Raw genomic sequence first — 13,210 nt, 5'->3', positions numbered from 1 at the left:
AAAATTAAGTAAAAATTCTAAAGCTTACAATTGGGCAGAATCTAATAAATCTTATTTTTCAATAATAAATTATTTCGGATTGATTTTCTAGTATGAAAATTAAATTTGTGTTAAATTTGTGGAAAATACACGAATCAAATTCAATTTGAAATATGTAAATATTTGTACTCTATATGAAATTCAAATATAAAACAAACCAATGTCTTTAATTTATTTACATAATAATTAACTGTATAAGCATTGAATGCAAATTGAAATTTAGCTGACTTGCAATTAAACCAACTAAATAAATATTTCAACAACTTCATTTTCAAAAGGAAATTTCTGTAATTAATTTCCAATATTTTACTCATTAAAAATCGAAAATATAGGTTTCTCGGAGTTTCTAACTAATTCCTCTTTGAATTAATAAGTAAAATTTTTACTAGTTTTCAAAATTAATTTTTCAAAATTAATCATTACTTTTTAATGAAGTTCTTAAAGAATAAAAAATATTGAATCGAAAAAGTTGATTCTTTTGATTTTAAATATTTTAAATATTGTGTCACTGGTAGTCAGGATGAATAAAAAAGTATTTAAAAAATCTAATCTTAAGTAAATAAAAGTAAAAATAAATAAAACTTAAAAATTATTGAGCAATGAAATTGAAAATAAAAACCATTATGTCTTAAAGATCATCTATAGAGGACTTTTAAATAGATTTATAACAGTAACTACTCTTTAACGTTATTTTTTTAAAATTACGATATATCAGTAGAAGAATATTCTCTTTCAATTTTCAACTAACCGTAGTTCAGCAAAAATGTTTCGTTTACTCACAAACAATATGCGTTATTTATATGAATGTGCGTTTTTCATTCATTCTTCACACTTATTTTTTTTTTTTTTTTAAAGATTCTCTCACAGAGAGAATGTCAACAAGATTTTGTGATTTTTGGACGAATAATTGAATTTTCCAACACTGGTTAATTAGTACAGTACAATTAATAAAAAAATTGTTTACACAACATTATCAAGTTATTTTTAAATTATAAAAATACTTTTCTCTTCATTTTTTTTTGTTTCCGTTTCAAAAAATATTCTTCAATCTGCATTGATATATGCGAGTTCTTTTTTTTAAATAATTTATCAAATTGAATTCTTCAAAAAATTGGTTTTTTTTTTTGAAGAAAAAAACACAGATGAGAAACATAGAGGTAAGATTTATAAATCTTAAAAATAAATTCAGATCTTTTTGTCATGAACTGAATTTTTTTTTTTTTTTGCAAAATGACATTAATTTTTTAATTAAATTTTGTCATTTTGTTGGATGGTTTTTTATGTATAGTATATATTTTTTTTGTTACTTGGGAATCTATTGGTGTCGACTTATCATCATGGAAACAATGGCACCGGTTGCTCGCAAAACAGCCACAGCAGTCTCGTGATCCGATTTCGTGAAATCTATTCCGTCGACTTCTAAAATTTTATCCCCTGGACGTAATGTTCCCTGTGCTGGACCATCTGGATTTACCTTTGTCACAACAATTCCCTGCAAATAATAAAAAAATTTCAGTTTTAATAAAGCATTTCAGAATTTTAATTTGCTTCTTTGTTTCCCAAATTTTTAAACCATTTTTCTCTTTAAATGTGTTTTCAATTTTAAAATTAATGTAATAGAATTATTGCAAAGAATTTTATCAGAAAATTTGAAAATAATTGAATTTTATTGAAGAATTTTATTAAAACTTTGGAAAATCCTAATTAAATTCTTTTTAAGAATTTCTTTCAATTTTTTTAAAATGGAGTTTTTTTAAATAATTTGAATTAAAAATTTTTAAAGAAATTGAATTTTTTCAATAATTTCTTTCAAGTTTTTAAAATAATTGAAATTAAACATTCAAATATTCAGTTTTATTACAATTTTTAGAAAATAATTAAATTATTGATGCTTTTCAAAATTTTATTACAATTTTTTTAAAATAATTTAGGTAACTCATTCAAGGAATTTTATTAAAATATTAAAAGTAATTGAATTCTTTCAAAGAATAAATTAAAGATTTTGAAAATAATTAAATACTTTCAAAATATTTCTATAATTTTTGGAATATATAATCGATTTTGTTAATAAATGAAATTAACAATTGCACTATTCAATCTTATTAAAATTATTTACAGAAAATTAAATTCTTTTAAACAATTTTTTTCGAGTTTTAATACTTTTAATTGAAAATTTTGAAAATAATTGAATTCAACAAAGAATTTTCTTTAACATTTTTAAATAATCGTGTCTATTAAAAATTCTAATTAAAAATTTGTTATTGAATTTTATTAAAATTGAATTGAAAATAATTTTAATTCTAAGGAAGAATTTTTTTATTTATAAAAATAATTTAATTCTTCCGAAGAATTTTCCTATTTATCAAAATAATTTAAGTCTTGTGAAGAATTGTACTATTTATACAAAATAATTGAATTGTTTCAAGGAATTTATGAAAATTGTATTGAAAATAATTGAATTCCTGACAGGAATTTTGTTATTAATAAAAATAATTGAATTCTTGCGAAGAATTTTCTATTTGTACAAATAATTGAATTGAGGCTTTGGATCCAATAACTCGCCCGACGCTCGGAGGAACGCGCAACTGCCAGTCAGTGAGCAGTGAGCGCCTCTGGGCCACTCACTGCTACTCGACTGGTATTAGCGCGTGCCTTCGAGCGTCGGGCGAGTTATTGGATCCAAGGCCTCAATTGTTTCAAAGAATTTATTAAAATTTTAGAAAATAATTGAATTCTTTAGAAAAATTTTACTAAAAATTTTAAAGAAATAATTGAATCCTTTCGTGAAATTTAATTCAAATTATATAAAATAATTTATCTCCTGCAAAGAATTTTACTGTTTATAAAAATAATTAAATTCTTTCGAAGAATCTTTTAAAAATTTTTGCAAATAATTGATTTCTTTCGAAAAATTTTAATTATTTAAAAAAAAATAATTGAATCCTTTGGTGAAATTTAATTAAAATTATATTGAAAATAATTGACTTCCTCCAAAGAATTTTATTTAATTTTTTGTAAATAATTGAACATTAAAAGCATTATAAGAGAAATTTTAACAAGTCATTAAATCTTAAAATGTTTTTAAATTAAAATTTTTAAAAATTTGAATCGCTGTAAAGCTATAATAATATTTAAATGTTTATTATAAGAAATTAGTAGAATACTTTTTTTCTTTTAAAGATTAATTATTTTCAAGGAATAATTTTTATTCAAAAATTCAGTGAAAAAAATTGAATTTTTAAAAAATTGTAGTTTTAATTTGTATAAATAATTAAATTTGAAAGGATTCTAGAATAAAATTAATGTCTTAATTTCTTTGGAGCGCGTCACAAATATTAAATATAAAAATAAAAGTTTGAAAAATTTTTACCGTTTCCGCTCCTGCAATTCCTCCGGCTATACTGAATCCTAAGCCAGGATTTTTTTTCAACCGAACCGGCAACTAGAAAAAAGAAGAAAAATTCTTATAAACTGAAAATAATTATTATTTACAAAAATAAGAATTTATCAACGAATTATTATACTCACAACATTCGCATTCTTATGAGTTCCAAACATCCATTTAAATTTTGATTTTCCATCAGAACTGTAAGTGCTTATATTACTTGATTTGATATTTAAGGAAGAGGGTGTACTTCTACCAGAATTCGTTTCATTCTGTGAGTCATTAACATTCATCGATAAATGTTCGCTATTTACAAAATTCATATTTTCCGATTGATTTAAATTCACCGTAATTCCATTATCGTTTGACGTGATTTCATTAACGGAATTCTTTAATTGATCCAATTGTTTGAGTTCATTGGTAATTGGTAGTGAAATTGGCGATTCTTTTAATGAAGTAATATTGATCTGTTTGACTTTCTCGTTGGTACTTGAACACTCGAAATTGTTCTCACGTTCATCAAACGTATTCGGTATTTTAACATTTTTCAATTTTAAAACAGGAATTTTATCCTCTTTCATTGATTGATTGAGATTGTTGTGAGTGAATGAATTCACTCCATCACAAATATCAATACTGCTATCCATTCCATTTCCATTGAAATTCACATTTTTTGTTCCATTCAAATTCTCGTTATCGTTGTTTAAATTGATATTATCGAATGATGATGATTCCTCGTTGTTTTCATTTTTTGAATCACTTTCCTTTAATGGGGAGAATTTCAGTGATGAAAATGTTGGATACGTTTCAGATACCGACGCTAAAAAAAAAGGAATTGAAAATTAATAGAAACTCTTATTTTGAAAATAAATGAAATTGAGAATTGTAAAAAATACCTTGATTTAGTTGTTGAAAAAAAGCGGCTTTCTTGGAGAACGCCGCGGCAATGTGATAAGGTGGTGGGACTGTTGTTGGTTTTGCATGATACTCTGACATGGGATTGCGAATGCATTTTGCCTCACGAATTTCAGGATTCGTTTCCGTAGCGAGGACAGTTTTAATTGTCTCGTCATTAGATTCTTCTGAATTGTTGCGCTCTACTTCTAATCCTAGATTGCTATTAACGATAAGATATTTCGGGGAATAGTATTCGACAAAAGGTGGAGGCACGTGTGCAACATTCTGAAAAATAAACAATAGTCTAGTGTAAATAGAAAATCTTATTAAAATAAAGCATTAAAATAAATATTAAAATAAACTTATATTAATAATCGTTGTATTGTAATTCTTGTAACAAATTTTATTAAATTTTAAATCCATTACACACTCACATCTTGTGGTGGACCATCTGCTCCTGAAACTGAAGTGTTGCCTACTGAAACCATAGGATTTACAACGATAGCTTCCTTTAAAATAAAAGAAAAAAGAAAATGTAAAAATCTTCAAAAGAAAATTATTTTTATTCATTATTATTATTATTTGAATATGATTTTGAAAAAAAAATCTAACCTTTTGATCGTGTGTGGTCTGATGGTGCAAGTTACGTGCATGCCTGGCTAGATTACGCAATTCCTTTGGATAAGGCGTTGGTGCACGATGTAGACGTTGTCTCGGTAATTCCGAATCGACATCAGCAGCAAAACATATTTTTCTTCCGGATCCAAAAACAGATCCAGAAATTGTTCCCAAGGTTTGGTCCATTTTATTGCAAATTACACCTTTTCGTATAGAAAAGAATAAAGTTCAATATTAGAATATAAAAGAAGAATTGAATTTCGAGAAAAGTACATTCCATAAAAGGAAAAAGAAATTTCAAAACCCAAGAATGGAGAATAACAAAAATATTACATTTATCCCTTGATTGTCTTACCCCTTCAATCCTCAACTTCCTGAGTGTTTTCCACTAGCAGCGAAAATGTAATCGTTGAAAATTAACAAATTTCGGATTTTACTTTTACAGTTTCATCTTTCTTGAATTCAGGGCTCGAACCAGTGAAAGTATTTAAAAATACAAACTTTACGGAACAAAAATGAAAAATTACGGACCAATTTTTGACAAAAATTTTAGTCAAATAAGAGAACATTTTACTTAAAACTACAAATTAAATTTTATCATAATTTTCTAATCAAGAATTTTATCAACAAATTTTTAAATAATTAAATTTTTTCTACAAATTTTAATAAAATTTTTAAGTATAATTAGATTTTTCGAGAAATTCGATTAAAATTGTATTAAAAAGAATTGAAACTAAAATTGAATGTTTCTTAAAATTGAATACTCGTAAAGAATTTTATCAACAAATTTTGAAATAATTAAATTCTTTTGACGAATTTTAATAAAATATTTAGGAATAATTAGATTTTTCGATAAATTCGATTAAAATTGTATTAAAAAGAATTGAAATTCTGCGATGAGTTTCATTATTTGTAAAAATAATTGAATCCCTGTAAAAATGTTATTATTCATGAAAATAATTAAATCATTGCGAAGAAATTTATAAAAAATTTGTAAATAATTGAATTCCTGTGAAATTTTCATTATTTATGAAAATAATTAAATTTATTTTAAATAATTCAATTCTTTTAGAAAATGTTATTAAAATACTAGATATTGAAAATCATTGAATTGTAGAAAATTTTTAAAAATAGTTCAAAATTTGCCAACTTTTAAAATTAAACCTTTTCTAAATTCAATTATTTCTTAAAATTTATTCTAAAATGCTCTTAATATTCAATTATTATGTAAAATTTTAACTAAAATTCATTTTTAAAACAATTTTTATTAGAAAATTCAACTTGAATTCAATTATTTAAATACAAAAATTAATAACTTATTGAATAATTGAATAATTGAATGTTTCAGTAAATTGAATTCTCATAAAGAATTTTATCAAATAAATTTTTAAATAAGTGAATTCTCTCGACAAATTTTAACAAACTTTCTAAAAATAATTACATTTTGCAAGAAATTTATTTAAAATTATATTAAAAATAATTGAAATTCTGCGAAAAGTTTTATTATTTGTGAAAATAATTAAATCCCTATGAAAAATTTTATTATTTTTTAACATAATTAAATTTCTGCAATAATTTGTAATGCAAAAAAATAATTAATTGAATAATTGAATGTTTCTTAAAATTCAAATCTCATAAATAATAAATTATATCAACAAATTTTTAAATAATTGAATTCTTTCGACGAATTTTAATAAAAATTTTAAGAATAATTACATTTTTCGAGGAATTTTAATAAAATTTTTAAGAATAATTACATTTTTCGAGGAATTTTATTAAAATATTGAAAGTAACTGAATTCCTTCCAAGAATAAATACTATTAAAGATTTTGCAAATAATTGAATTCTTTATAAAGAAATTTTTATAATTTTTATTAATATACAAAAATAATTGAATTGTTTCAAAGAATTTATGAAAATTGTATTGAAAATAATTGAATTTCTGAGAAGAATATTATTATTTATAAAAATAATTGGATTCTTGCGAAGAATTTGCCTATTTATCAAAATAATTGAATTCTTGCGAAGAATTTTCTATTTGTACAAATAATTGAATTGTTTCAAAGAATTTATTAAAATTTTAGAAAATAATTGAATTCTTTAGAAAAATTTTACTAAAAATTTTAAAAAAATAATTGAATCCTTTCGTGAAGTTTAATTCAAATTATATAAAATAATTTATCTCCTGCAAAGAATTTTACCGTTTATAAAAATAATTGAATTCCTGAGAATAATTTTATTATTTATGAAAATAATTAAATTCTTTCGAAGAATTTTATTTAAATTTTTGCAAATAATTGATTTCTTTTAAAAAATTTTACTAAAAGTTAAAAAAAAATAATTGAATCCTTTCGTGAATTAAAATTATATTGAAAATAATTGATTTCCTTTAAAGAATTTTACTGTTTATAAAAATAATTGAATTCCTGAGAAGAATTTTATTTAAATTTTTGTAAATAATTGAATTCCTGTGAAATTTTTATTATTTTATGAAAATAATTAAATGTTTTGCCTAGAATTTTATTAAAATTTTTGAAAATAATTGAATTTCGTAGAAGAATTTTATTATTTCTAAAAATAATTGAAATTTTGACGAGAATTTTTTTTTAATTTTTGAACATAATTGAATTTTTGCGTAAAATTTTATTACTTTTGAAAATTATTGAATTTTTTTAATCATTTGTAATTTCTCTAAAATTCTTAAAATTATATCGTAGAATTTACGAACTTTTCGTCCTTTTCTCAATCAAATTACGGACTTTACGAACCTTTTTCTTTTTTAAAAATTGACTTTTACGGACTTGAAGCAAATTAACGGACATTTACAGGATTTACGGACCTAGTTCGAGCCCTGTGAATTGTATTGAAAATATTTCAAATATTTAAAAAGAAAAAAAATCAACTTACGTTCGAGGTCCTGTCGCGGTTTTTGTGGAAGCATAAAACACGAGAGCACAGTCATATCCTCCTCGTAATTAAATTCCTGTTGTAGTGGCACCAGAGGTTGACTTTGATTATCGCTCAGCCATAAAGCCTTGAGATTTGTTAAATTAAGAAGCGAAACTGGAAGATATTTTATACAATTGTTGACGAGATTAAAAACTCGTAATGATGACAAATGACCCAATTCGGGGGGAATTTTCGTCAAATTATTCGAACGCAACGAAAGTAATGAGAGTGCAGTGCAACTTCCAATTTCCGGTGGTAAGCAACGTAAATAATTATTGTCCGCATTGAGACAATGAAGTTTACGTAAAAGTCCAATTGATGGCGGTAAATATTCGAGGAAATTTTTCGTCACTATAAGTTCCTCTAAACTTGACATTTGACCAATATCATTTGGCAGTGAATTCAATTGATTGTCATCAATTTTGAGTGTCACTATTGTGCGCAAATAACATAACGAATCGGGCAACTCGTAAATTTCGTTGGAAGAAAAATTCATTATTGATATATCTCGCCAGCCTTGAATTTCGGACGGTATTATATTCACCGAGTTCATTGTACAATCAAAATGATTCAAATGATAAAGCTGCTCAATATTTCCTGGTATACGACGTATATCATTACCGTCTATCCACAATTCTGTTAGATTTATTAAATCGCCAACGACCTCCGGCTGTAAAGAAAATATTTTTATTTTTATTTCTTTTTATGAGATTAAAAAAATAGGGTTGTCAAAAATTTAATTTTATTTTTTTCCGACTTTTTTCTGATTTACAGAGAAAATTTTGTCTTTTTTCCTGAACTTAAAGTCAAATTTATTAAAATTTTTTTAAAATATTTGAATTTGTAAGAAGAATTTTATAAATTTTAAAGATCATTAAAATGTTGACGAGAATTTATTTTAATTTTTGACTTTCCTAGTCTGTGACAACCCTGGTAAAAAATATTAAATTTTTAAAGTAAAAAAAAAAGTTACCAGTTCTGTAAAATCGTTGTTGCCAATGTCAAGTCTCTGTAAATTAACAAGACGACTCATGCTTTTTGGAAGAGTCATCATGTTGTTCTCGCGAAGCTCAAGTGTCCTTAAAGCTGAGAGTCTCCCGAAATTCGCTGGCAAATACTCTATATAAGCATCGTTGATGTACAATTCCTGTAGACCTACAATGTGCGTGATTGCATCTGGAAACCGTTCAAATGGATTGACACTGATATCGATTGAACGTAAATTTTTACATTCCTTTATACTGTCAGGTAACTCTTTTATACCTAAGAGAAAACAAAATAACAATAATTCAATAAATAAACATCTTCTTTCGAATTCTCCTTTTATCTAGATATACAAAATTCAATTTCCTTACTATTTTTACTGAGATCTAGTAATTCCAGATTAATCAGCGACGCTATGGCGGGTGGTAATGTAGTAACTTCATTATCACTGAGGGAGAGTACTCGTAATTCATGGCATTGAAATAATGGTCTCGGTAAATCTTTTATCTGTTAAAAAGTACAAAATAATATTTAAAATTCAATAAACATTAGGATAATTTTATTAATATATAATTATTAATTTATTATAATTATTATTCTAATTACAGGCATCACAGTACCTTTTTTTCTCAAAAAAGGTGAAAAGGGGAATTTTTTTTTCCTCAAAAAGGGGATAAATTCAATTTTACGAAATTTCATCAATTATTCGGAAATTCTTCAATAAAATATATATATTTGAAAATAAAAACTTCGAATAATTACAATTAAACTTTTTGAAAAAAAATTAATTCTACAAAATTGTTACTTAAAAATATAAAAAATTCAGATTTTCAAAGATTTTAATTTGAAACTTTTTCAAAATTCAATTATTTCTAAAAGTTCACGCTATAATACTTTTAATATTCAATTATTATGTAAAATTTTAATTGTAATTCATTTAAATCAATTTCTATTAGAAAATTCTACGAGAATTCAATTATTTAAATACAAAAATAAATAATTTTTATTGAATAATTGAATGTTTCTTAATATTGAAATCTCATAAAGAATTTTTTAAACAAAATTTTAAATAATTAAATTCTTTCGACGAATTTTAATACAATTTTTAAAAATAATATTTTTTTTAATAATTCAATTTTTTCCAAGAATTTTAATAAAATATTTCAAATTAATTGCATTTTTTCGAAGAATTAATTTAAAATTGTATTTAAAAAAAATTTAAATCCTACCGGATGAGTTTTATTATTTATGAAAATAATTGAATTCTTGCAACGAATTTTATTAAAAATTTTAAAAATAATTGAAATCTTGAGAAGAATTTTAATATTTATAATAATAATTGAATTCTTGTGAAGAACTCTATTCATTTTTTTTTTATTAATTCAATTCTTGCGCAGAATTTTATAAAAATCTTTTTAAATAATTGATTTTTTTCGCAAAATTTTATGAAAATTTTGTTTTAAACAATTGAATTCACACGAAAATAGTATTATTTATGAAAATAATGGAATGTTCGCAAAGAATATTTCTAAACATCTTTTTTAAATAATTCAATTCTTACGAAGGATTTTATTGAAATATTTAGGAATAATTGCATTTTTTTCGAAGAATTTATTTAAAACTGTATTAAAAATAATTGAAATCCTGGGAGAATTTATAATATTTATCAAAATAATTAAATTCTTTCAACGAATTTTATTAAAAAGTTTTAAAATAATTGAATTTCTAAAAAGAATTTTATTATTTATAAAAATTGAATTCTTTCAAGAAATTTAATTAAAAATGTATTGAAAATAATTATTAAATTCTAATAAGCAAATTATGTAAATTTTGTTTTAAATAATTCAATTCTTTCCAAGAATTTTAATAAAATATTTGAAATTAATTACATTTTTTTCGAGGAATTAATTTAAAATTGTATTAAAAATAATTGAAATCCGGGGATGAGTTTTATTATTTATGAAAATAATTAAACGTTTGCGTAGAATTTTAATAAAAAATTTTTTAAATAATTGAATTCTTTTGGAAAATTTTATTAAACTAGATATTGAATATCATTGGATTTAGAAAAATTTTTGCAAATAATACATAAATTGAAATTTTGCCGAGAATTTTATTAAAATTTTTGAAAATAATTTAATTTCGAAGAAGAATTTTATTACTTATTTATAAGGAGAATTTAAATTTTGACGAGAATTTCTTTAAATTTTTTAATATAATTAAATTTCTGCAAAGAATTTTATTATTTTTGAAAATTATTGAATTTTTGCAATTATTTGAAACTTCTCAAAAATTCAAATTTTTTAGTGTTTTTAACTAAAATTTCTCGATAAATTCATTATTTTTAATAATTAATTAAATAGATATATTAAAAAATTTAACTAATTTCAGAATTATTTAAATTTTGAAAATTTTTGCAAAAATTTAAGTTCTTTAGAATTTTTAATAAAATTCATTCAAAATTGAAATTTTATAAAATTTGAAATTAAAATCTTTTCAAGTTCATCTATTTATGAAAATTGTAAACGAAACTAATTTAAAATTCAATTAATTTTGAAATGTATAAATAAAATTAATTAAATAATTTCTAAATATAATTTTATGATAATTCTTCAAGAATTAAGTTATTTAAAAAGAAATTATTGTCAGAAATGGAAAAAATGGAAGGTTTTATATTAGAATTTTGGTTTTTTCTAGAAAAAACAATTAATAATAATATTTTAACTATTTGAATGTTAATTAATTATTTTTCTAGAGGTCTGCATTCTGTTGAATGAACCACCTTATAATTTATAAAATTCTTTACGAAATCTATATTATTTAAATCATAAACATAAAAAAACATTTATATTATGTTGTGGTGTTAAAAATCTAAATCAGAAATAAAACGCACTGAATTCAATAACATTGACTCTAAGTTTTATGATTACATTTTGAAAAAGATTTCAAAAAAAAAAATTTTATTTTTTATTAGAAAAATGTGAAAAAGGGGACAAATCAGCGGAAAAAGGGAAAAAGGTGACAAATCGTCAAAAAAGGTGAAAAAAATGATAAAATTGAAATAAGGGGACAAAAGGGGAAAAGGGAACCAACTGTGATGTCTGTAATTATTATTAACGAATTCGTATTATTAAAAGTATCAAAAGAAAAGAACTATAAAGAAAAGTAAAGAACTATAAATAAAATATAGTTTATCGATTAATATTTCTTTGTAATGCGTATGATAAATTAACCTAATTACATTTTAAATCACTTGTGTAATATTGTGTAATAAAAATTAAAGAATTAAACGTACTCTATTGGCATCGAGGTATAATATTTCCAATGTTCTTTCATAGATGAACACATCGGGCGGAACATCGTAAAGATTGCAATGATTCAATTGCAATTCACAAATATCTTCTTCTTGTGCTCTTAAGCATGCAGCGCATTGCCACCAAGAACTACCCATTTCACATTAAACTGGATTTTTTTTATCAGCCTTTATGGTTCCTGTACTATTTTCATTAATTATTACCAGGATTATTACTTTTTACAATAGAACATAATTTTTAAAAATTCAAAAAAAAAAAACTCACCCTAAACAAGTTTAAAAATGCTTTCCTTCCAAGAATGTTGATTGGTCATTGATTAACAGAAGAAACAATTAATTGCTTGACGTAAGCACAATAAATAATTGTCAGTCAGTGCAAAAAAAATGAAGCATAAATGAAATCATTTTCTTCGAGCCGGTCGCGTCGATTTAGGGATCATCATTTTGATCGCACAAATTTATGTAGTGAACATAACTATTGTCCGCATCTTCTGTATTTTCATCTTGAGAATATTGAATAGAATGACAAAGAAACTCACTCGTTTTTTTGGAAGACTGATAGCGTACTGTTCGCTATTGTTATAATTAGCACACAAATCACAAAATTCTACTGACTACTACTACTAACACTTTTGATATCGATTGATGTGGCAGCAAGTAGCAATAAGAAAGCGATACACGCCATTGGTAAAATAACTTTATAATTCATCCAAAAAAAAGTAAATTTCACAAATATTTTCAAATCAAGTTTCTTGAGAGGTGATTTTAGATGATTAATGTTAAAAATAGTATCTTAAAAGTAAACATCAAGATTCATCACTCATTGGATTGTCTCTAAAAAAACTAACCTGTTTAGTTATCGATTACTTCGATCCTTCGATATATCGAATAATGGCGGAATTTTTGAATTCTTTTTGTGTAAATTATGTTTCTTTTAATATTATTTATATTATTTCTCAAAATAAAATATGTTTAATAAAAAATTAATTTTTAACAAAAAGAAATTTAAGGGAAGTTAATATCAC

General features: G+C 23.2%; 1 protein-coding gene across 2 annotated transcripts; it reads right to left on the bottom strand.

Moving 5' to 3' along the window:
* Positions 1-760: 760 nt before the first annotated feature.
* LOC122510449 (protein lap1) lies at positions 761-13,004 on the bottom strand. Of its 2 annotated transcripts, none has more exons than XM_043625101.1 (11): positions 12,451-13,004; positions 12,168-12,369; positions 9,244-9,379; positions 8,862-9,151; positions 7,847-8,558; positions 4,934-5,142; positions 4,756-4,830; positions 4,321-4,606; positions 3,568-4,244; positions 3,410-3,481; positions 761-1,531 (listed from the first exon to the last, which is right to left on the bottom strand). In XM_043625101.1, exons 2-11 carry the CDS (start codon positions 12,321-12,323, stop codon positions 1,355-1,357), a joined length of 2,790 nt encoding a protein of 929 aa, XP_043481036.1. In that variant the 5' UTR covers positions 12,324-12,369; positions 12,451-13,004; the 3' UTR covers positions 761-1,354. The 2 variants fall into 2 exon arrangements, with proteins under 2 accessions (XP_043481036.1, XP_043481037.1); XM_043625102.1 differs by having other exon boundaries at positions 12,168-12,364.
* Positions 13,005-13,210: the final 206 nt, after the last annotated feature.

The sequence above is a fragment of the Leptopilina heterotoma genome, unplaced genomic scaffold (genome assembly GCF_015476425.1).
Source record: "Leptopilina heterotoma isolate Lh14 unplaced genomic scaffold, ASM1547642v1 Lhet_68, whole genome shotgun sequence".
In the NCBI taxonomy this organism is placed as follows: domain Eukaryota; kingdom Metazoa; phylum Arthropoda; class Insecta; order Hymenoptera; family Figitidae; genus Leptopilina; species Leptopilina heterotoma.
Note: the sequence above shows the minus strand (reverse complement) of the source record. Positions and strands in the feature narration are given on the sequence as shown.

What these genes read in the sequence shown, in the direction of transcription:
- LOC122510449 (XM_043625101.1), bottom strand. Translation starts at nt 12,323, where the DNA reads ATGGGTAGTTCTTGGTGGCAATGCGCTGCATGCTTAAGAGCACAAGAA. An exon ending in ACAACGATTTTACAGAACTG is followed by an intron (nt 8,559 to 8,861) that starts GTAACTTTTTTT and finishes TTTTCTTTACAG; the next exon opens with CCGGAGGTCGTTGGCGATTT. An exon ending in ACCGCGACAGGACCTCGAAC is followed by an intron (nt 5,143 to 7,846) that starts GTAAGTTGATTT and finishes CTATACGAAAAG; the next exon opens with GTGTAATTTGCAATAAAATG.